General features: G+C 32.7%; 2 protein-coding genes across 3 annotated transcripts; one reads left to right on the forward strand and one right to left on the reverse strand.

The window, feature by feature from the left end:
• Positions 1-2,400: 2,400 nt before the first annotated feature.
• LOC132753634 (uncharacterized) lies at positions 2,401-13,230 on the forward strand. 2 transcript variants are annotated; one of them, XM_060744126.1, is made up of 6 exons: positions 2,406-3,067; positions 4,711-4,944; positions 6,405-6,563; positions 7,056-7,106; positions 10,660-11,050; positions 11,970-13,230. In XM_060744126.1, exons 2-6 carry the CDS (start codon positions 4,771-4,773, stop codon positions 12,164-12,166), a joined length of 972 nt encoding a protein of 323 aa, XP_060600109.1. In that variant the 5' UTR covers positions 2,406-3,067; positions 4,711-4,770; the 3' UTR covers positions 12,167-13,230. The 2 variants fall into 2 exon arrangements, with proteins under 2 accessions (XP_060600110.1, XP_060600109.1); XM_060744127.1 differs by lacking the exon at positions 7,056-7,106 and having other exon boundaries at positions 2,401-3,067.
• A 412-nt stretch (positions 13,231-13,642) lies between these two features.
• LOC132753636 (coiled-coil domain-containing protein 122-like) lies at positions 13,643-23,918 on the reverse strand. Its single transcript, XM_060744130.1, has 10 exons — positions 23,815-23,918; positions 23,470-23,567; positions 22,546-22,691; positions 22,197-22,212; positions 20,373-20,486; positions 19,911-19,992; positions 17,216-17,346; positions 14,940-15,079; positions 14,544-14,600; positions 13,643-13,835 (listed from the first exon to the last, which is right to left on the reverse strand). The coding sequence occupies exons 1-10, from the start codon at positions 23,835-23,837 to the stop codon at positions 13,701-13,703; spliced, it is 942 nt and encodes a 313-aa protein (XP_060600113.1). The 5' UTR covers positions 23,838-23,918; the 3' UTR covers positions 13,643-13,700.
• Positions 23,919-26,385: the final 2,467 nt, after the last annotated feature.

A 26,385-nucleotide genomic window follows, 5' to 3' on the forward strand; every position in this document is an offset into this window, starting at 1 on the left:
TATTTAGAAAATATTTTTCTGTTGTCTGTTCATTAATTTATATAAGTCCGTGTAAATTAACTGCAACAGACATTAAAATTATCATTCTTCACAACACTTGTGTAATTTACTGGGTAATCTCACTTTTACTCTTTTGCTTAATTTAAAAACTGCCTTCCAAAAGTGCTTTCATATATTATGTGGTTTCATCAAGTGGTTTTTTAAATTAATTTCTTTAATTATTATTTTTATAAAGTGGTATTGATTTTATGAAGTGTTTAGATAAATATTGACTTGTTGGAGAGAAATATAGGTACTGTCATGTCTTAACGTTGGTGTTTCTTTTTTTACTATCAAACTTGGTATACCTCTTCACATTCATAATATGACACAATTTCAATTCATTTTCTTTGCAGAGGAGTGTCCCTTTTTCATAAAACAAGGTCCGTTTCCAAAAAAAAAAATATATATCAAAGAAACCCTTTTCAATCTTAAAAACCTTGTTCACTATTAAAATGGGAAGACCCATTTCAAATTACATGTAACCCTAAAACTCATGTTTCATATTTATTACTCCTTTTTCACTTTGTCAATGTTGCAAGCATTTGTGAAGTTTTCTGATAAATATCTTTGTGGAGTTATGTTGTCAGCCACTGGATCTTGTATAAAGTTGCTTAAGATAAATGTTTGTAAACAAATAGAATTATGAAGTGGTAATGGAATTGTTGGAGGACAGCATATTATTGATATTGATATGTATTACATGTATAATTATTTTAGAGGGCATTGTAGTATTATATAATTTATGTTGCAAAAAATCACCTTTCATTATGTCATCATTTAAGGTTCATCTATGTTTATTATAGTTCCTTTTTGTGCCAAATTATTGCTTTTCTTTTCATTTTGGTATTTTATTATGATTTTTTTTTTTTGTAATTTTGAAATATTAAGGTCTTTGAAAGTTCATATTTTTGTAACGATATTGAATACATATGCTTAAGCAAGGTATGTACATACGGAATAAATAATAAACTTCAGTTGTTTGTTGCCTGATATATTTGAGTTGTTTCTTTCATGTATTTAACTTCATCAGTGCTTGATAAATGCAGACTGTCAAGAGGGACTTACATTTACCTACAATTTTACCATAGCCCTATTGTCCGCTTCTATTTTGAGAAAAAATATTTCCTAAAATCCATACTTCTTAGGATGCCATGCTGTCAAATATCAAACTGGAAAGATTTTTACACTTGCTCATGCAGCCTTCAAAAAGTTAATATATAAACCTTTCCATTTCATCCATGGTTATTTATTTAATTTTATTTTATTAATGAATATACAACATATTTGAAAAGAACTGAATTGTCATGGTGTTCTTTGTGAGGCATTCTATAATTCCTTGATATTCTGTATAACATGTAATTTATATATAAAATACTGCCCTTTTTATACACCATGGGGCATTTTGCCATGATCGTACCTTCCCGTTAATTTGCCGTTGGGCGTATATTGCCCCGCTTCAGTGGAGGTCTTGTTCATTAAATCAGTAATGTTGTATATGTTTTCGGGCCTTTTTTAGCTCGCCTATTACAAAGTGACATGGTGAGCTTTTGTGATCGCTTTTCATCCGTCGTCCGACCACGCTGACCGTAAACTTTTACTTTAAACGACATCTCAAAAACGACATCTCCATGAAACATGGTATAATGAGCGTCTACCAAGTTTGTTCAAATAAAAGCCCTGGGGTCAAAATAGGTACAGTCCAAGGGCGTCATTGATTTTCCTTAAATGCATATAGTTAAAATTGAAAAATCTTCTTTTAAAAAACATAAATAGCTAGAGCTTAGATATTAAGCATATTTAAACATCCTCTAGTGGATTGTCTATACTATCCTATACTGATTAGTAACACTAGTGTGCGTACCTGTGCTTGTTTGTGTGTGCGATACAAGGGCAAGTTTAACGATGGTACTATCGGAGACACCGTCATAATAATTACTTTAAATAGATATTTCATTTAATGCACATACTGCATGATTTTTGACAAGTAATTTTGTAGTTGACATGGTACATGTCGTATGGAGAACAACTATTATTGTACAAAGTCATTAAACCGAAAGTTGAAGACTATGGGGTGAAGTAATTTATTTTAATTACCACAAGTTTAAGGTTTAGATTTCACATAAAGAAAGAAATGACAGCTATTTTATCTCATTGTAAAAAGAACTGTGCTTATTGTATACGACGAACTAAACATGACACTTGTATCGAGGGAGGTCATTATAAATATCTTAAATTTCAGTGTTATGACAATAACATTAACTTGTTTGTACCTAGTATGATCGATTTCAGTATATCTAAAATGGTTTCATTTTTCGCAGGCTTTATGCTAAATATGAACTAAAGAGATCTATATTGATTAAGCTAGATTTATAATAGTATTAGTATTATGTAGTCGATATAAGCAGATCATGTATACAATGTATGTGCCAAACCGATTAACATCCATGGATTATGAAAATTAATACCTTGTTTACATATTGTTTTTGTAATTAAAAATGGCCATTATCTTGTTTTGAGACGATATAATACCATTTCGGATTGTACTGCTATCCTTAATCTTTGATCTTCTCCGTGCGTTTTAAACGTTTGTATACCAAATATAGAAATTGAACTAAAATAGTGAAATATAATTGACTGACTTTTAAATGACTGTATACATGATCTAAGCATGGTTATTTAAATGAAAGAAACGGAAGTCTATCTGCAATATCTTGAAGTTTACGAAAAGAAATAAAAAGAGAGAATATAAATTGTACTGAAAATATATATACGCGGAAGAGCAGTTAACAACTAGAAGTTGATAAATCTTGTTCAAAGTTTGCGGTTACACTATATTAAATGGATTAATTAGCTTAGTTTAAGACAACGTGGTTGGTATACCTATATATCGTTACATTCAGACAGAGATAGTTCAGGGATTGAATTCAAGACGGGGTTCACACAAACCGGCACCATTGAGACTCCCGAGCAACTGAAGCAGTATAAAGGCAAACTTTCAGATGAACAGTTTGCCGCACTTCTTAAGGTAAACAATTCATGTTACCACTGTCAGACAAACAACAAACTGTAACTGTCTTAAATATGAACTACGTACATGTATTATTAATAAAACTTGTTTCACTTTAATTCATCTTTTTTGTGTCGCCTCTACGGAGTAGTGGCGACATATAGGGATCACTTCTCCGTCGTCTGTCTGTCCGTCGTCTGTCTGTCCGTCTGTCTGTCTGTCTGTCTGTCTGTATGTCCGTCCGTCCGTCACAAAACTTGTCCGGACTACTCCTCATAAATTACTGGTGCAATTTCATCCAAACTTTACAGGAATGATCAGTACCAAGTCTAGTTGTGCATATTGTCAGCATTTTCCGGTTCAATGATTTTTGTCAGAGTTATGGCCCTTTAATAATTTTTAATTTTAAAGTTTGTCCGGACTACTTCTCTTATACCACTAATGCAATTTCAATGAAACTTTACAGGATTGATCTGTAGCTCAAGTCCTTGCGCATATTGCAAGGGTTTTCCGGTTGAATGATTTTTGGCCGAGTTATGGCCCTTTGATAAAAAGGTTTCTTTTTCTGTGTGTTGCCAGATACACAAAAGCTTGTCCGGACTACTCCTCATAAACTACTGGTGCAATTTCATCCAAACTTTACAGGAATGATCAGCACCAAGTGTAGTTGTGCATATTGTCAGCATTTTCCGGTTCAATGATTTTTGTTTGAGTTATGGCCCTTTAATAATTTTTATTTTTAAAGTTTGTCCGGACTACTTCTCTTATACCACTAATGCAATTTCAATGAAACTTTACAGGATTGATCTGTAGCTCAAGTCCTTGCGCATATTGCACGGGTTTTCCGGTTGAATGATTTTTGGTTGAGTTATGGCCCTTTGATAAAAAGGTGTTTTTTTCTGTGTGTTGCCAGATACGCAAAAGCTTGTCCGGACTACTCCTCATAAACTACTGGTGAAATTTTATCCAAACTTTACAAGAATGATCAGTACCAAGTCTAGTTGTGCACTGTCTGTCTGTCTGCCCGTCTGTCACAAAATTTGTCCCAACATGAAATTGGCCATCATGAGGCGACACATGTGATTACTGATCGCTCTTGTTTTTAAAAGTAGTAACAACATCAATCAGTAAAAGTCTTCCTGATATAATTTTACAATATTATATTATATTTGAACCATGCTTATATATATTCAAATTTTACCATTTCTGTAATATCAATTTTAACACGCTTTACACTATTCCGCTATTAACAGATAGGGCTATCTTGGAAAGTGCATTATTACACGGTAGGTCTATGCACTGCGCTCACACGTCATTTGACATTTTATACACTGTAGTATTATAATGCACGTTTTTTAACCGTGCATTATTCAACAATATAGGAGTTTATCAGTCTTTTGTTATTATTTGTACATGTACTTTCCATTTATATTTGATTACAAAGAATCTATCAATTATAGTAATTACGCTTTCGCTTAAAGGTTACAGTTAGTTAATGTATAAGTTTAGTGAAATTATGAAAATAAACTCTATTCGTTCTCTATGCTGTGTTGCGTGCAGCGTTATCTGTTTTCTTAAAAGCTTATATACATGTAGATCTTTTTCCTTTATAATATATATTGGTCTGTGTTGACTGCAATCTTCTTATTTTTAACCTACAGGCTTATAGAAAAGCATTCCTGGAGCATGCCGGGAAGGGTGAAAATGGGATTCGTGGATTGATGACCCCTCGAGATAGCTCTCCAGGTGGAAGTAGCTTTGCAAGTCCATTATCATTTATCCAGCCTCGACACAGGAATAAGTCAACTTATGTACAGAGATACAAAGTTCTTCGGGAAAGAAATAAAAGTCTCCCGAAATTGGATTTTAATGCAAAAGCGTCTGGGATGCCAAAGGTATAATGTAAAATCTTCATTAAAGCTGCATGCCTCCAGATACATCAAAATATTTCAAGAAAATTAAACTTGAGAATAATGTATTAAGATTTTAAGAAAAGAAAGAAATTCAAGATTCATGTAATAATTTACGTTATGTGCGATATTTGCCTGATTTTGTAGTATTTATTACCATATTTCTACAGCGTTCATTTCACAATATTTTACTTTTCAATACATTTAAGAAAATTAGAATGAATCTGGAGGCACGTCTCTTTATAAACATCAATGTACTAAATTCCTATGAAGGCGACCCCCGCCCCCTTAATAACGACGTTTTAAAAATCAGAATTCTTACACGCTTCAAACTATCTCCCTCGTAGACAAATAGGACAGACAAGAGCAATATTTATAACAATATAATATGCAGCACATCATATGACATATACATGACGTCAATAAACCAAATGACGTGAGGAAATTACTTCTACGCTCAGTATAGTATATTTTTTCCATGCATATCAGAGTGCTGTACCCATGGCTTTCGTGATTATATTCCTATGTATTTGTACTCGAACCGTGCATTTTTCTTTAACAATACCTTCAAAATTGATAATAATTTCATGTTTATGTAGAGGATATTTGTTTGTTTGCATGCAGGATCACTGAATGAACACCAGATGCAATATTTTCACGAGTGGCGTAGCCACGAGTGGCAAAAGAGTAACTGGTGTTCACGAATGAAATGTATTTCAATCTTTTAAGTAAAACAAATAAATTTTCTTTTTATTTCATGCTTTTCATGTGATTTTAATTATTTTATACTGACTGCCGCGTAACGTCGCGCATTCTCCTTTAAGACATCATAACATCGTGACGTCACATCATCAATTTTGAAATATAGTTCTGTTAAATTTCTCTTATTTTGTTACATTTTTAACATGATGTATGATGACATCGACTTATTTTTCCTGTAGAAGCAAAATTTACGTATGACGACATTCATTTTTTTCTTGTTATTCCGTTTAGTTGTTTTTCATCCGCATTCAGATATAGTCTGGCTACAGTGAAAATTATATTTAATAAATTTCACTAGTGGTTTATCAGAATATAATCATCTGATATATTATTATATAGTAAAACACTGGAAAGTATGAAATAAACCGGTATCATTGACGTCTCAAATGTCGTAATCATTGTTTTTTTAATGAATTTGACTGGCGTGCAGCTCAAATAATACAAAAATCACGTCCATTCATTTTTCAATATAGACTAAACGGTTGATCGTATTAAGGGAAAAATGCAAAATATAAATTCAAAATATTTACAGACTGAATACTGAAAAGTGCAGGCCATGGCTTTGCCGCCTGTATTTGGTCTGCACTGGTCGCAGTTATACATGGTTACCGCTCTTGTTTGTTAGTGGAATATTCTTCCAATATTAATGTATTACAATCATGTTCTGCTTTATATTAAAACAGAAATTTCAAGGACCTGGCTCGTTTAGTCGATCATACACATATGACTCTATGAAGCTACCATCAATTTCCACGTGCAGTATTGTGACAGGAATGTCCGGCAAGACAGTTCACTCAGATGGTTACCGGCGAGTAGATTTAACAGACAAGAAAAACTTACAGGTATGTAGACAAGTTTTCTATCTTGTATTTAACCATGTACTTCATTGTTTCAACCAAAATAGCATTATTCTATGATTCAGTCATCGTATATGATGAACTCACAAATCAAATTATATAATTATGTTGAATATCGTGACTCTGCAATTTTTCTTTGGTACAGTGCGCAGACAATACCGACAGTAATTCAACAGCACAATTGTTTTTGTTTTCTTTCAAAAAATCATTTTAAAGTTATTTATTTTTATAGATAAATAAAGTGCCGTATCTTTGTGATTGATAATACTTTGAATTTATAATCATGAATATTTTTTATAAAGTGATCAAAGTCCGTGAAAAGGTAACGCAGAAGTCAAGTTTGATGAAGTAGGAATTCAGGTATCAAGACAATGAAATCAAATTGTAAATAAGATTGTTAGATAAAAAATATTATTTTAAAAGAAGGAAAGAAAGAAAAATATGATAAAAATATCATTCCTCCTAAAATTAACACAGGTCGCTTTTCATTTTGAGAGTTGGAAATACAGTCCACCGAAACACCCGAAGGTAAAACAAACACGGAGTTAGTGTAGACAAAATGCTTTCTTTTATAGCTATTGTAGAATAATATATAATAACATTAACACACGGACCAAAGTTATGTCGTATTCTAAATTTTTCTTTGTCTTTGGAGCTTTAAAAATGAGCCATTTTAATAACATTGGGACACTTTCTTATACAGTTGACGTTAAGTTACTGTATAAATGAAACTATAGTGTTATTTTATGTTTTGTATTTTGTGATATTTCATAATATTTGTTACTATTATTTAAATATATTAATCGGAAAATTTGAAAATTTGTTTGTTTAATTACCGAACTGAAAATAGAAAATAAGACATTTCAAGTCATAAACTTAATTAGTTCTTTACGTACACTAAAACCTTTTTCTACTATGAATCTCTTTATCATGTAAAGGTTAAGAACTAGTTCATACATTCAAATTTTAATTTGGAAATGGATATTATACATATTTAGTTATGTAACCGTTTTCAATTCCAAGTAAAGAGCCTGAAAAGTGTGTGGTTTTATATAATAAAAATTGAATGCTGCTTATTCTTATTAGATCTAATATTAAAAAGCTTATTACTTTGAAAAGCTTTGGTTCTGTTTACCTTTTGCAAGATATTCTGGTGTAGCGTGTTTGCTGTTGGTGACTTTGTTTTATACTAAATAATATTGTTTAGTACTTTAACACAGTACTTAGAGAATTGTTTTATCTCGTAGCAAATTACATTTAGAAAACACTGTTACAAATGAATGATAAATACATTGTATTACTTTAAAATACAGAATAAAAACAATGTCTTATATTGCTATATCTTACTATACTACGGGCACGATTTCAGTCGAAAGCGTTACTGCCATGCTTTTAATTGAAATTTCTTTTTCTTTTGTGACAATAGTAGGTGTAAATGTTGAGTGACAGCTGTAAAAATGTTGACCCATACTTCCTCTCTGTACTGTTCTATTTTTTGTTCCTTCGGGATCACTGATTTCAATGGAGATTTAATACTGATTAAGGTGGTGCTAGTGGACGTAGAGGATATTATACTTCACATTACCTCTTATGAACAGATTCAATCATAGAAAGTTTGCAATTTTTACCTCCTGAAATTTGTTTTCATTGCCTATCCATGATTTTGATAAAATGGTCTGCTAAGAAAAAAATACGAGATAACAACCGTATTAACTGAAGTATTTATAATTATCAAAACTCGAGAAAAATTATTCTTGTTAATTTTTTATCTGTTACCTGACAGTACAGAAGGGAATTACTGCCTCACACAAACAAGTAGCTTATAGGAAATCTTCTACTTCCATCATATTCAAAAAAGCATTTATTGCTAGCAAAAATTGTTTTGCTTACAAGCAGCTGAACCTCTTAACGCCTGTTATAAATTTGAAGAAAATTAATGAATCTTAATTTGAAATAATGTGCTTGAACCAAACAAATGTTGGTTTATTCGCCAAACGGTCAATTATATTTGGACATTTTAATGCATAGTTAAATTGTAAGGGTCAGCATATAGTCGACAGGCTTCACATTTCGTAGGCTTTCAGTGCGTGAATACAGAACATATATATTTTTTGTGTGACAGGATATATTTAGAAGGATTATTTGATAGTTCACACAAACCCGATCGTCTGTATACATGTACATGGTATTGGACGGCACAGTTTTTAATCGATCAATATCAATAACTCTTAAGTAATTCAATATTTTGGTCAGTACGATATACTTTTGAATTGTACTAGATTTTTTAATCTTCTTATAGAATGTCTGTTGTGAATACATTTAAATCTTAGTCAATAGAATAATACGAAATTTTGGCAACATACAAATAAAAACCAGCTGCAATGTATAAAACAATATTTCCATAATACCTTCTTGAATTGTGCGGTCAAATTTCTTAACAAGCCCCTTTCATGCTGATCAATGAAAATATTTGGTTTTGTCGATGAGATAATTTTTTTTATATAAGTAGCTGTTTTTCATCAAAGATCATAAAACAACAAAGATTATGCTTTTGAATATACGTATCTTTTCCAATATTTTCTTCTTTTACTCAAAACTAACAAATATTCTCTATTGTGAAAATATGTAGTCTTTTGACTTTTTGCATATTATAGTTTTAAAGGTTCACACAACTACTACTACATTAAAGCGAACATATTTAAGCCCTAAATAGAAAACTACGGCATGCATTACATTTGTTATAATTAGGTTTTAAATATGTAAGGTCAATATGTTAATATTTGTTAGTATGAATGGAATGGATTCCAAAATGTACCCATTGTAAGTCCTCGAACACAAAACAACTTCTCAACTTGTGCTGTCGAGCTCTAAACGTTGGTAATTGTAGTAAGATAGAGCAGTATATAAAAATATTATGCATTTTAGTTTTCAAAATTAAAACAATTCAAGAAATTTAGTTTAAAAGTTGAAAGAAAAAATAATCTAAATGATTCAAAGCTTTACTTAAGTCTCCTATTTGACAGATTGGATGTATTAAATACTAATTTTATAGCAAGTCAGTGACATATTTTGTGCGAACACTTCTTATTTTAGTATCAAACTGTCAACGACTGACAGTCATTCATTCTCTAGCGTTGACATAAATAGAGTTGAATAATATATCAAAATATGTTTTTTCGGAGAAGGATAAAATATATAAAAGGTCAGATTATCCGCGTACTTAATCTGGCGACCAATATTACTTTATTTAGCCAAGCCTTTATGATATAACAAGTTAATCTTTCTAAATTAAGTCAATTTTAACTTTAAATCCTCTGAATTAATTTCAAAAAAATAAGTTCTCATTACCTCCTTCATTTTAATGCTGTGTTCTCTGTATAGGACAGTAGATATTTTCTTTTTTTTTTAATTCGGCATTCCAACGTTAAAGAATGCCAACACGTCTACCATTATCAAGTAAATATAAAAGTAAAACTAATATTGTGGATAGATATTATATTTTCAGTGAAGAAACGGTTTGTATTTTCTATTTCGACATTTCTTCTTGTACTAGCATGTCAAAATATAAATGCTATCATCTTAGTGTAATCGTTTTTCTAAATACAGATAAAAAAATTGAAATATATAGATTAGAACCATGCCGTAATGATGCATTAAGAAATCTAAATTATGCAATGTTGACATTTTATATAAACGGTTAAACAAATGTGTTTTTAATTATATCTTTATCAATTTGAATTTTTTTCCTTATAATTCTATACACATTTTTGGTTTTGATCTTTGTTAAGCTGGAGTGTGCTGTGGTGTTTTATTCAAATTTCGAGATATCGGATATGTTGTCTCATTTAAGTTTTATGGTATATGGGAAATAAGCTTTGTTTTTTCATTCTTTTTTTATTTCTTTTCCAGGTTAATACATTCATTTTAATTTAATCTTTTTATATCATGTTTTTAATTCAATCTGGTTGTAGATATTATCAGTCTTATATCAGATAAATAGTGTGGATATCAATTACATAAGATGGCAAATATTGATATGTAGATTATTATTAACTTTAAATACCTTGTATATTTTATACAGGATCAGCATAGTTCATCGTACACTGACCTAAATACAAGACAAGACTATCGAGATCTTACCGCCACAATGTCCAAGTCCCTCCAGAATCTCGCCTCTGAAGAAAGTAGCCAAAAACAAGAAAACATTAAAACAAAAGCTGACAACAGTCAGAAATACGAGAGCATTTCCTACAAGAAACATCTTCTTAAAAGGCACAAAACGAATGACGCTTCTACTTCAGACACAAATAAACGCAGTAAAGGAGCACCTGCAAAATTTAAATTAGAAAAGGATAGTATGAAAGAATTGGTTGAAAAAGAGTTTGTGTTTGTGAAGAACAATACAAGAATGTCTCCGTTAATATCAGATAAACAAGAGAAAACCCAAGATTCGGTCAAGAAAAACACTAAAAGTGAGTTGTTTGTTTTAGAACAATCAGGTATTTATCAAATTGATTTAAGTAATGTAAGGAACGAGATACCGCCAGTGCCCCATGATCCTTTACCTCCGGTTAGCGCCCAAACTGAACGTAGCTATAGGGCAAGAAAACAAATAAGATCGTCAAAGGTAAAGAAGAAAGTAATCGATCAGAAATGGAGAGACGACTGTGACTGTTTAAGATGTGATATTATTAGAAGACAATTTGCAGAAGGCGACTTCAAGTCGTACCAAAATTGGGGCAATTATCCGTGCATGAAATTATCAAAATCACGAGCATCAAGTGATATGTTTTATGACAGCGATTAATTATGCATTAGCCACAAAATCACCATAGCTTATTATTTCATATTCGCGTAGAAATATCCGGTATCTTGCATTTACGGTTTGTATATCACATGAATAGTAACGCTCATTTGTTAGAATTGTTACACCACATTTTTCAAAGTCCCTTAAGATTTTCAATTGTAGAGCTAAAAAGAAAGGAAGGAAATGTTTGGGAACTTTTACCTAATTAATTTTTTTTCGGGATCCGGAAGTATACATAATTATTTTGTTTTCGTCGAGTATGATTTGTTTGTCAATATCCTATTTTGTACATTCTAAGAAGTATAAGGAACATTCTTTTTTGGGAGAATATTTCGGTTTTCATAGTATTGTAGGTTCTTATATATTACGTTATGTACAACGATATTAGCTAGCCTATTATTACACCTTTTTCGCTTTTGTGTTATCTTTATACGTATTAGCGTACAAAATGGGAATTACTGATATTTTAAGCTTTAAAGAAGGAGTTAGTACATGTACAGGCCAGTTTTTCGAAGAATATCTAATAGTGTGAACTTCTAGAAATATTTCTCAAATAAACCTTGCTTTTGTTTATATAATTTCAGAATTTGGTTGCAACTTGACCAACCAATCTCCACCTCTCACAGATGACGTCACAAACCGTTCTGACACCGCCACTGTAACAACCACAGATGATGTCACAATTCACTCGGCGTTCACTCACACGTCGTATAAATCTAACTCTACTAACCATCAATACCCTATTAACATGTCTGCACCACTTACGAACCTAACAATTTAAAATTATTAGTAACATTTTTGACATTTCTTACAAGTACAGACATTTTCAAAGCATTAGATCTACAGAAAACGCGTCATTGATAATTTTACAAAAAGCCTCCAACATATCAGTGAAAGGAAATCATTGAATATAGAAATACGCATGGGTCTTACTGTACGTTGTAAGGAATGCAACTGTCTACATAAGCAAATTAATAACAATGTTGTATAGTAATTTAACTTAATTTTGTTATCTTTTAACATAAAACAGGACGATATTAACAAAGTAGATTTCCAACAGCTTAACATTTTGTTTCAACAAAGTCTTTTACTATATTCACGATACAAACATAAGAAGTTTCCTCCATTATAGATTAATTTTTCGATATTTCTATTATATACATTTTGTAAAATGTATCGAAATTTTCAAGAACATATGTGGTATTGTTTCGAATAATAATGCTCTTTCCCTGTGAGAGGATTATAATGGCTTGACATAAACATGAGCGCGGTGATTTCTGATAAATATTATTTACTTTGCCTTGTAATTACCATTCATGGTAGGAAAGCTACCCCTTAAGTTTGCTTGCAAGTTGGGATTTCGTATAAATGTTTGAATTACAATTTAACCTGATTCAATAGGAATTTCGTCAGTAACTTGCATAGGTTTCGGTGAAGTTTTATACATACATGTATAACTTGCATTTTTTGATCAAATAAGAGGTAGAGACACTAGGAATAATCAGCGATATATAATGGCATACAAGGGCCAGTAACTACTTTTTAATATCACTAAATAAACAGAGAAGTCCCGGTGTTCTTGTTGATAAAATACGCTCATGAGAAGCCGTACATAAAAATGATGTAAATACATGTATTTATTAAAATAAATGTGGTTAATGCTTCATCATAACATCATAATTAAGTTATTTTATACCATTGTTTCATATTCATTAATCATTACAAAGGACATCATACAAGGTCTATTATTGCTGATCATTTCTTATCATTAGTCATTTATCAAGTGCTACAATTATTATATCTATGTATGTTATATTGTTAACTTCTTTAGTTCAATAAATTATTCACAAATTCGTTATTTTTATTTAAAGTATTGAAATATGTATCTTTACAGACATATCCAGGCAACGTGTTTGAAAAGGAAGTGTGTATAGCAAATTCGTTGTTTCTTTTACATGTAATTTATTTCATCAAAAAATGGTTTCGAAACCCTGATTACATAAAATTTCTATATTATTTCCCGTCATTTTCGTTAAATATTACTTTAACTATCGTCTTGAACATTATGTATGTCTGTATATATCCGGCGTCTTATTTAATGTGTGTAACTAAATAACAGATTAAACGTATTTGGAATTCTGATTAGATATCTTTTCAACCGAATTTAAGAATATTTAAGCTATATCTACAGACTGAATATTTTACCATCTTAGTCTCATATAAAAAGTAAAACACAAACAGTATTACCAGTGATAAGTTTTGTATTGTAGATATTAACGGAACAAAAATACAACAAAAATGTACACTATAATCAGTTATTTCATCAATTGTTGCTCGGCTTGTACCATATTTGTCTGTAACAGTTTCAGCTGATTCTGTTTTTGCCGGTTCCTTGTCTGTATCTCCTTTAATTGACGCTGTAATCGGGTCATTTGAGCTGCGTTACGTTTCTACAACGTGATATTATTTGAGCCGCGTCACGACAAAACCAACATAATGGGTTTGCGACCAGCATAGATCCAGACCAGCCTGCGTAGGTTGGTCTGGATCCATGCTGGTCGCAAACGCACTATGTTGGTTTTGTCGTGACGCGGCTCATATAAATACTGAAAGAGGGAAATGCCGCCATACTAACGGCCAGACTGAACAGTAAGTATTGAGTTAACATTTTACAGTTTTGGTTTGATAGAGACATTTCATGAACGCCAACAAAATATAATATTTGCAATTAAGCTTAGACTAGAGCTAGAAGTTAAAAAGTCATTGCTCACGAAGGGTTTGCTAAATTCAACAGAATTTCATAAACATATTATTTCACTTTAAGTCAGTATATTTCTCTATTTTTTAGTTCAAATAATGTTAAGATAACAAAGCTACCTCCCAGCATATATACATGTATATAAAGATACACATTGCCCATTATTTCTATATTATATTATGATCAGATACAATAGAACAATCTACTTCATATTTACGACACCTCAAATGAAAATAAAATTCTTGGTAGAAATATTCACTGCTAAGAAATAGGCTCATTCTTCCCATACTTAGGTTAAGTAATTTGCTTTCTAATTACTATTAAAATTAAAAACAGCAGCAATAAAAAAAACATCAAAGGATAAGCGAACGTCGGAAGAAAATTAAGAAAATGTTCTCACATGTAAAACTTGGATTGTCTGTGTCAACTGTTTATGCTTCTTGCGTTCTTCAGTCAGCTGAAATTTGGAGGGAAAATTTTCCCAAATATAATATTTATTTATGTATTAAATAGGATAAGTTTGTTAAGATAAGAATTGACATTGTAAAGAATGCCTTTATTTCAAGAAATATTTAAACGTCACACTTTCAAATTGTCTTTATATAAAGCACTTTCTTTCCATCGGTGAACGTAATATACGCTTTCTAGATATTTACATCAGTATTTATTATGATGAAATATTTTGATCATAGCAAACACTAAGGGTCAAGAAGGACAATTATAGACAATCTCAAGAAACAACAATGGTACTCGGACTGTCATACACTAAATATGATAAAAAAATCTTTGAACCTACCTTTTCAATGTGTAATTTTGCTTGGTTCCCTTCTTGAAGGAGTTTAGACTTTAAGTCTTCAATGTCTGATTGTAATTCCTTCTCGACAATCCCTGACAGTAACCTCTCTGTAGCTTCTGGATCCTTATCCATAATCTCTTCTAAATAAAAGAAGGAAGAAAGATAAAACAAAAACAAAAACAAAACCTTTCTGTTGCTCAGGTTTGGTATAATCAGTTTCTTTGAATGTGCTACTTGGAGCAAAGGATATGAGAGATATTGTTGAGAGTTGGCTGTAAGTATTTAGTGTAGCATTCCAAGCCAGTTAAGTTGTGTACCTTTCATGGCACTGGTCACCTGTTTGGCAGTTTATTTCGTATTTGAATTCATTTACAAATATAAAACAATAGTTTTTTGAAGCGTCTCCATTTGAAGGTACGTATCGATAGTGTATTTATATACATAGTTAATACATATACAGTAGTTACAAACAGAAGAAAGAATATATTTAACTGAACTATTTGATCTCTCTGTTACACCTGACAAATATAACGTATTGTTGGAACACAAACAAACAGTGCTTGAACAAGCAACCTGCTTCTATTATATCTCATAAGATCCTTAAAATTAATTGAACTAGTTATTGATAAAAACCTCAAAATATCTTAAAGCTACATTAAATAAATTTCATAAAAACAGAAATGGCGACATTTTATAAATAAATTTGGTTTTATATCGACTCCAGATTATATTTTTGTGTCAAGACAACCAAAATAAGTTTTATAAGCATAAAAATGGGCAACCTAATTGTGGCGAAATCGGAAGTACAATAATAATCATTTCTGTTTGCATGAGAAACTCCGCCCTCGGTTCATCCGTATATCAATATTAAAACAACAAACATGACTATGTGCAGCAGTTCTAATGTAACGGTATATTTCCGCATTGTAACGGATGTTTTCATACAAATTTAATCCTTTTTATGAGATGATTACTTTTTTCTGAACCACAGGCCTAGTTCACCGTGAAGCTAAAACGTTTGCACAAGAAAATCTCATGTTTACTGTGTTCCAGACAGCAACTATAACAATGTGACGAAGCGCATACACGAGCTATGTATTTATTATCGGAATCATACACCGTAACTTAGTATTTCCTTATAAGGAAGTAATCGGAAGTTATGTTTTTGGCGGCAATAGTGCACGAGTTTCTTGTAATTAGTAAAGCGGGCATTCGAGGTTTATTTGTCAAGCCGTTTAGATGTGAAATTTCCGAAAATATTGAAATATTTTCGATCATATTATACAGAAAGTTATGTAAATGTTTCTTACAATTGTTTTCTTTTTCAGGATTATGTACAGCTCAGAGCAAAGTAAACGTGTGTCTTTATACGCAAAAAAAAAAAATGGACTTTCAAAATTGATGAGGCATATTCATTTAATTCCGTTTTGATTCATTGTGAATTATTATTCTGTTTGCATATAATTATGTACATGAAATGAGTTTATTTCAGTGACAAATTATCTGTGTTTTTGTCTATTTATAATTTTCAAAATTCGTTTCCTTTTTCCATTATGACAAAAAATTTCAGACCTCTAAATTTCGGGTTTTACGTCAGGTAGGTTCGAAGGAGCCGCTGGTCTTGAGCCTGGATTAATCCTTCAACAATACCACGTTGGAGTTAGGGTTGGGTATCCCGCTCGCAGCAACCTGACTTTTCGAACATTTCCAAAAACTTCTGTTTTTACACAACTCTATTATTCAGTTATATTGGAAAGTTTATATTTCTTTACACGATGTATTTGGCATTTTTTAACAGATGAATTTGCTTAGTAAATTTACTACTATAAGTCATATGGAAGCTTTTTTGGACTTTTGTCTTAACAAAAATTGATATGTAGATTTATATCCAGAATTTTGTTTTTGTTGGTTGGGAAAATAAACGGTTAGTGGAGACGGCTTACAAATACTCTCTCTAGCCTCTTTAAACTCTGTGTTGTGTTGTTTATTATTTCAAAGGTGTATTATTAAAGAATGTAAATGATTTATGCTCGTTTGAGTGTAACGAATTAGAGCATAAGATTATTGTCTTCATTTGCATGTTAAAATTCGTATACGAACTTTAGTGTTACCGTGGGGTTTTCCGTTTAAAATCCTAGTTTATGAACAATATTTGATGATATTTACAACATAACTGTTAAAAAGGTTTATGAAACTGTATAATGCTTGATTTTTAGGCCGATGGCAAAATATTTTTACATATTTTTTAATGTAACTTTAATCTATGAGAAACTTACTTTGTTTCTTTAATTGCTCTATTTCATGTTTAACCATCTGTAGATCATTATAGGTAGAAGACGATGCTTGTTCAAACTGTTCTACGTCTTGTCTGTACTTATCTGTTTTCTCTAGTTGTTTCTTTAGATTTCTAAAACAAGCAATGTTTGTTTGGTAGAAAATTCAAGTCATACTGAATGTGTTGATGTAATCAAATTTATTCTGTACTGCAGGAGAAATATCCAATAGGTCACATGCCTTATTTACGACATGCATGGAATAATTAAACATAATAGCTTTGGAATGCAAGATGTCATTCATTGCCCTTGGAATAACTAAAACGTCAAAGATAGGTCAATTGAATTAAAGACATTGAAGCTCTCTTAACTATTTTTAATAAATGAATATAAATACCGGTTACACGGAAAACTACTAATAAGCCCACGCTAAAAACTTTGAGATAACATAAAGAAATGGTTACATTGAATGACAAACAAATTAATTTTACGGAGAGAGTACCTTAAAATTTGTTGGTATTTGACCTACGAGTTTGATACCCCAAGATATCAGTCGACCGTTCGGCTCTACAATTCATTATCCTGAATTTGTTTGAATAATGTTTAAAATTTAATGTCTTAGCAGTAGTATGCAAGCTTATTAATTTCTTTTAATTTTATTTACTATACGCTTTGAATGTTTCAGCCATAAATTGCACCGATTTTCCTAACTGTTGCTCAGTCCCCTAGTTACTGTCCATTACTATGTAACGGATATATATAAGACACCTTAAAAGTATATCTTGTGTGGAATCTGTCTTATATACCACTTTCTTTATTTTGTTAATCCAGGCGGTCTTTAATGCCCCGGTCACATATTCACGGATAATGCCACGGAAGAGCTACGGTCTAATCATTCACGGATTACTACGGAAATGTGAAATTTCGTAGTCCGCTACGGTTCCAGTCCGGACACACAACGGTATGAGTACGGAGTCCGACGAATTTACCACCAAAAGCCCCCGGAGAGACACGGATTGTTACGGACCGACAGGGTTTGATACGGAACGACACGAATCAGGACGGACGCACTACGGATACACTACGGTCTGCTACGGTATAAGCACGGGTTAGTACGAATAAGTACGGTCTGATACGGAGGAGAACGTATTGATACGGAGAAGAACGAATTGCAACGGATCTATACGGACCTAATACATCAGTCCACAACCTATTGCTTGCTCATTTTCAAAATGCCTCAAAAGAAAAAGAACACCTAGAAAACGAATTGCAGAGTTCAATGATTTTGGCGGAGAGGACTCGGCCTAGTCGCGTCCGATCCCCGAGACACATCAGGTCCGATTAAAGTGAATTTCTTGAAGGACGCTGGATCCTCAACAAGTTCGACCATGAGAGCCTCATACTTAACTTGAAGCGGTCTTCGTAAAAGCCCATCTCTAGTCCACCATCTCGTCTGTCTTCTCTTACCTGATTAGATATGGACGTCTAGTAATCATTAATGAAAAATGTTGATCAATACTGCTTTAAGATTTGCTGTTCATCTAACAATTACATTAATTATCGTGATGTTTATGTTTTAAAAATATGTAAAAAGCTTGTTAATTAATCTTATTATCACTCAAGAGCCTCCGAGGCTTATGAGACACTTCGTTTTATGTACATATTTACTCCAATTTCACGATCCAATGTTTGTAAAATATGTAACATTAAATGTTATTCTATTACTTATGAATTGTAGTACGATATTAATATAAATTTACTTCTATCATTATGTATGTCATCAAGAAGCTCGACCACTGCCTCCGCATTCTGAGCCATTTCAATATAAAGTTGCAGCCAGTAAATGGCAATTATCATTTATTAAATGTTTCCGCAAATATGTCTGTTTTTAACAAGAAGGTAGTATTTATACCCTTGAAAATTAATTCATCCGTACTAAACAGTGGTGGACCGTACCATTCCGTACCGTTTCGTGTTGCAACGCAATAAACCGTATAAGACCGTGCTAATCCTTGCCTCTCCGTAGTACAACATATTACGATCGTGGCTTTCCGTGACAATGCCGTATTAATCCGTATTAAAACCGTAGCTTATACGTAGGGTAACCGTACAAATACGTAGTTCTCCGTACAAAACCGTGGAAATCCTTGACAAGTTGGTGGACTACGAATCAGTACGGACTAGTACGGTTTTCGTGCGGACCAGTACGTATCAGTACGGATTAATACGGACTAGTAGGGATACGCTACGGTTGATTTTTCCGTAGCAAATTTTTGTGCATGTTCAAAAATTGTCAAGGATCGCTACGGATATACAAGGACTACTACGATTGATTACGGTTACAATACGGAGAGCTACTGACCAGTACGGGTAGCTACGGACGATGCCGGAATTAATCCGTGGCTCTTCCGTGGGCGTATTCCGTGAATATGTGACCGGGGTATAATATACTCTTAATGTACCATAAACAAATGCAAAGTGGTTTTGAAGCCGTTACACAATTTTAATGCAAAAAAATTCTACAAATAACAGTTTCGAAAATAAATCCTGTAGAAAGGTGATGATATCATCAAAACCGATTGATCATTAAATTTTGTTCAATTTTACCTAGTGTTAGACTTTCCTTTCTTTTCCAAGTTTGCTTAATGTTAAAAAATATGGTTTTGATTAAATGTTTGTGATATTATATTAGATATACCTGGTTTCTACGTCTGTATTTTCCTTAAGATGAGATAACTCGTGTTCTTTGTTTAATACCTTTGTTATCAATGACTTAATCTCTGGAAGAAAATAAGTTTAGTTAAGATCTGCAAGTATATATCGGTGTGTTCAAAACATCATAATACACGAATATACAAGACTTTACGCTACCATATCATTATGCAGAAATGTGATTTAAAGCAAATTACAAATAAAATTTGAGTATCATAAAATCACGTTCTTATAATGAAAGATAACATAGGTTTCAAGTTGGTGAAGTTCCTTGCAAAAGTGAATGCAACTAGTACTGATAAACTGCTTGACAGCCCAGGAACGGTGCGGTGGTTGAACTGTGCTCTGGTGAATTCAATGTGGCTTCCTGTCGGAATCCGGAGTGAAAACTACCAACACGACCACCACCAACGATATACAGGATCTTTAATAAAGCACACACAATTACCGGAGTCTATAACTTTAATTCTTTTACTGCTATCTTTACTTTCCTCTTCTTTCATAAAGATTTTGTTCATCACACATTGTATTTCTAATTTGATCTCATTCACCTTTTCTTCACCTGTGTATTATTCAGAAAATTACGTTTTCAACATGTTACATTGATGAAATACATATATAGGCAACATTGCAATGGCAATACTAATATTATAATGCAAAAATTATTCATTATTTATTAATTTATGACTGACGAGTAAGTTATCTTTTAACAAATTTATGAAGGAGTGTGAATCAAGGTTTTGTAACCTATTTAAATAAATTCCGAGTAGCAAGGTCATGATATCCGAGTAGCAAGGTCATGATATCCGAGTAGTAAGGTGATGATTCCCGAGTAGCAAGGCGATGATATCCGAGTAGCAAGGTGATGATATCCGAGTAGTAAGGTGATGATATCCGAGTAGCAAGGTCATGATATCCGAGTAGCAAGGTCATGATATCCGAGTAGCAAGGTGATGATATCCGAGTAGCAAGGTGATGATATCCGAGTAGTAAGGTGATGATATCCGAGTAGCAAGGTCATGATATCCGAGTAGCAAGGTCATGATATCCGAGTAGCAAGGTCATGATATCCGAGTAGTAAGGTGATGATTCCCGAGTAGCAAGGCGATGATATCCGAGTAGCAAGGTGATGATATCCGAGTAGTAAGGTGATGATATCCGAGTAGCAAGGTCATGATATCCGAGTAGCAAGGTCATGATATCCGAGTAGCAAGGCGATGATATCCGAGTAGCAAGGTGATGATATCCGAGTAGTAAGGTGATGATATCCGAGTAGCAAGGTCATGATATCCGAGTAGCAAGGTCATGATATCCGAGTAGCAAGGTCATGATATCCGAGTAGTAAGGTGATGATATCCGAGTAGCAAGGCGATGATATCCGAGTAGTAAGGTGATGATATCCGAGTAGTAAGGTCATGATATCCGAGTAGCAAGGTCATGATATCCGAGTAGCAAGGTCATGATATCCGAGTAGCATGGTGATGATATCCGAGTAGTAAGGTGATGATATCCGAGTAGCAAGGTCATGATATCCGAGTAGCAAGGTCATGATATCCGAGTAGCAAGGTCATGATATCCGAGTAGCAAGGTCATGATATCCGAGTAGCAATGTCATGATATCCGAGTAGCATGGTGATGATATCCGAGTAGTAAGGTGATGATATCCGAGTAGCAAGGTCATGATATCCGAGTAGCAAGGTCATGATATCCGAGTAGTAAGGTGATGATATCCGAGTAGTAAGGTGATGATATCCGAGTAGCAAGGTCATGATATCCGAGTAGCAAGGTGATGATATCCGAGTAGCAAGGTCATGATATCCGAGTAGTAAGGCGATGATATCCGAGTAGCAAGGTCATGATATCCGAGTAGCAAGGTGATGATATCCGAGTAGCAAGGTCATGATATCCGAGTAGTAAGGTCATGATATCCGAGTAGTAAGGTGATGATATCCGAGTAGCAAGGTCATGATATCCGAGTAGCAAGGTCATGATATCCGATTAGGACTCAAACCTTCAACAGCTGGACTAAAAGGGTAGACATACTAAAAGTAGTCCAAAAATCTCACTTCGACTTATTTGTCACTAGTGTATTTATTGATAAATCTACACAGACTATGGTGATGAATAGTAAGTAAAATGTTCTACACACTTGTATAATTGTGAAGTAAATGTATTTATACTAGTATATTGAACACATACTTAATTATCACATTAAAACGAATTAATAACGAAACAAATATTGATGGTTAATCTATACTGTTTTAATTCTTACCCTCTTTCACCTTGTCCTAAAACAAATAAGTTAAAAGCACATTTCAAAACATGCGTAAGGATGGCATTTTATCAAATTATATTTGTTTATGAAATAAAATATGAAAAAAAAAAACTATTGATTTTCGTAAATATTTTGTAATATGTAGACAGCCTAAAGTCCTTACACATCTGACTTCTGCAAATTTTTTTTTTAGAAAATACATTTTGGAAATGAGTAAAAAGGCATATTTAAGAAACAATCGACTAAAGATGTACACAAAGTTTACTTGTTACAACTTTATTTCAAAACAACAACAACTTTTAAGACACCAACTGTGTCACAGACTCACAGTACTAGTCAAGCTCACCTGTATAATGGTCAAATGTTTTTGTTGTCGTTTTATTTCACTATTTTGGTCCTTGTTTAACGAGAACACCTGAGATGCTATATTTGGCAGGTCAGACACTGCTCTGTCAACAAGACCGTCTTCAAACTTTAACAGCATTTCAGTATCTGATAGAAATAAACATGCAAAATGAGGAACAATGTTGATTAATATCTATATATAAGAAAATAATTTGTTGAACAATGTAGGCCTTTTGGCCTATACTAGTTTGAGCATTTCTATGATGTTCCCTTTGTGTAAATTTATGATTGCAATTATACAGGTTCAAAAGTTTATATAAAATAAATTATATATCACACTATAATAATTATGTAACTGTCTTCTATAATCTTGAATGTGTCTTTCATTAGATGTTATTTATTTCAAAATCTAAATGAGTAATAAATTATATCCTATATTTCGTCAATGAATGAGATGGTTTGGTTATGTCAGCAATAAAAGGTGTTTAAAGTAATGCTTTGTCACATGTGACAAGCTCTACCCACTCTACACCCCACTTCTCAAATGAATAAATCTTTGATAAATGTATTTGATTTTCATTAACTGTCCTGCATTTGAAAGAAAGAATTGTTTTAATGTCTCTTTGTGTTTGAGTATATCAGTCATGTCACACAATGTCCAAATGGGCCTACAAAGTTTTTGCACTTGACAGTACCGTCCATGAACAGGCTCAATCAAACCGAGCCTGCAACGTTTTCAATTTTGGCGTGTTGGGCTTTCTTTAGGGATTCTTATTTTCTCTATTGTACATTTTAGAATTCTACATATGTACTCAACATAATTATGACAGTTGTTCAGCTGTAAGCAGTGCATATATTAAAGAAACATGTATATACACCCAAAGGCATTCTGCACGCCAACAAACACGAACAAGAGATAACTGACCTTCATGACCCTTTTTAACAAGATTTTTCGTGTCCGCATACACAGGATTTGCAGTAGAAATAACATCAAATGCAATCACACGTTGTGGTCTGGGAGGGCTAAAATAGATATATATAATATATCTGCATCACATAACATAATGTAAACATAATTTAAACATATTTCTGTTCAGTACATGACTAAGTGTAGAAAATAATCACATTTGAGTTCCTTCCCTTCTTTTACTAAACGCCATTTGCTCGAACAGTTTTAATGGTAAAACGTTTGGTTTTATTAATTACGTAATAGTAATCTAAATCGAAGTTATGTTTTGTATCTAACTATCCGACTAAAATTATTGCGAACCTTTCCAGTCCTGCGTCAGTCATTTTAACAGCGAAACGTTGGATTTTACCTCGTCTTAAAACTGCAGACGTCTCATACAGTTACTTCCCTTCTTATCTCTTCTAAACGCCGTACTAACACGGACTACTAAAATATATTGATAACGAAAATGTTGAGCATGGTTAGGACATGTTACCATATTTTTACGATATTTAGATTACAAGAAAGATACTACTTGAAGAGTTTGAATATACATGTTGGTGTTTTAGGCCAAATGTAATTTGGTAACTTATACATGTAACACATAAAACATCTTAAAAACGGTAATGCCAGTACCAGAATGAAAATTACCTGTTTTTAATGGCTGAATAAAAATTCATTCATTTAGACATATGTTTATCAAAACAATTAACATACCTTGAAGGAATCTGTTTTGGCTCAGACTCACCAGCACATGTAATTGTTTATACGTTTATTGATATTTGCTGCCGGGACGAACCCATATGGGTCAGAGAATCTGCGTACTTGCTGGTATGGACGTGGAGCCCACATCAGCGGGACATCTCAAGCTTTTCTTGCTATGATCTCATTCTTCAGATTAAGTAAATCATATTATAGAAATGGTCATTGTAGTATGTAGTTACTTCCGCTGAAAATGATCTTTTTAATCTTTGATTAAATACAAAGTAACTGCAGTGCGTATTTTACCAAAGTTAGAATTAATGCGAAACAGTCTTTTAAGAAAATCACAGCAGATGACCACAAAAAATGAAGGGGATAGGGGGGCATATTCAAACTATGGCCCCGGTCAAATTTAATTATAACACAGACATGAGTTTTTGATGGTACAGAAAGCTTTTGGCATTTCTCTGTCATTGTAATTCTTTCTTGTTTGTGTGTAGATAATAATCAGTAGTTTTTGGGTATTTACCCGTAACTAAATATGTTGGTAGCGAGTCTCTAAAAGAATGTAAGAAAATTGAATATCAAGCATTGACAGATGGCGACATACAAGTAAGAAACTTTGAATATTTTTTGTGAAAAATCTATAAACGTATGATTGACAGTTAATTAGGCATTTTTGAAAAAGCCATAGATTTCATTGTGTGTTAGTATATTTTAAAGGAATCGGGCGAATTCTAGAGTATCCTGCACCTTCATGAAGATTATAAGTATATTTCAGATGTGATTTTGGTGAGTTTTTATCTTTAGGAGCAATGCATATTACCAACAACAAGAATTAATCTATTTAGTATTGTCAGTTAATTTAAGTAATTAAGTCAAATTAACTGGAGTAATGATTTAAAGCTCTTGATAATTTCAGATTTTCGTTAAAAGTACATAACAAATTTGTACAGTGTATACATTCTGCATTCAATAAATTTGTCAATTTGTTATTTCTATGTTGAATTAATTGACATATTTTACATATATGCCCCTAATCATTGTGACATTGTTAATTTTGTTATATTATTACATGTACTTGAAACAAAGAGGTACTGCTATGTGTACAAGCCGGAAATTATGTGACATAAGGTAGTAATCATCAATAAAAAAAACATGAATAAATATTGGTTGTTCTTCCTTAAATGCAAGATGGATTAGTAACCTATTCTCTTCTCACACCAACCTGTACTGAAACTTAGTCATTCATAAGCCTGTAGTCCCGTTATTCTACTATTATACTCCTATAGTAACATGTACTAACCGTTAAAGTGTTAATTCAAAGTGATAATTACGGTTATGGCAATGCATCACATACCGTCACCGATTTCAAGGTGCATAAACATATAGTTGTAGAATACAACAAACTGTACTTTACTGTTGGGGCGTTACTGACGTAGGGCTGCCTTCTTGAACACTATATAATACGATACTGAAATAGACTATTTTCAAAGTGTGCCGTGCCTCAGTCTTTCCATGTTTCAAAAGTGAATAATATAAGAAAAGGTTACTGCCGAATAAAATTGAATGTATCAAACAATGCAGACTTGCAGAAATTGACAACATGTGAAGCATCATGGTAAAAGAGCTTTTTGAAATATCGACCCAGTCAGGGAACCTTTTCGACTTTGTACTTTGGAAATCAAATAGATATATTTGAATCTCTTCTTTAAGGTCTATTTAGTTTTTAAGAGAGACTTACTGTACTTCAGTTTTAGCTTTTCTCAAGCACGAGTTTTTCCCCTTGTTAAGCATACATCTCCCAATGATTTTAATAATTTACAGACTGTGCATTTTATTTAATTATGTAAAGGTGTTTAAAGTGATTTCTACTCGGCGAACATCGCTACAACTAAGCATATCTTTGTTTCAATTATACTAGTTGTTTAAAAGAAAATGTAGCTTATTGTATCCTGAAACCCCGAGAGTAATAATATTATGGAACGTAAAAACCTGTGTGTGTGTGTGTGTGCGTGCGTGCGTGCGTGCGCGCGCACGTGCGTGTGTGTGTGCGTGCGTGCGTATGCGTTGGTGCGTGCGTGTGTGGTATATTTGCCATCGCCACCATTTCTTTCATTAAAAATTATCAATCGGTTTCCGTTTGCAAAATTGTTACAAACTCATTAAGGGTATTATTCTAGCCTTTGT

The sequence above is a fragment of the Ruditapes philippinarum genome, unplaced genomic scaffold (genome assembly GCF_026571515.1).
Source record: "Ruditapes philippinarum isolate M1 unplaced genomic scaffold, ASM2657151v2 ctg4066_1_1_1_1, whole genome shotgun sequence".
Taxonomy (NCBI): Eukaryota; Metazoa; Mollusca; class Bivalvia; order Venerida; family Veneridae; genus Ruditapes; species Ruditapes philippinarum.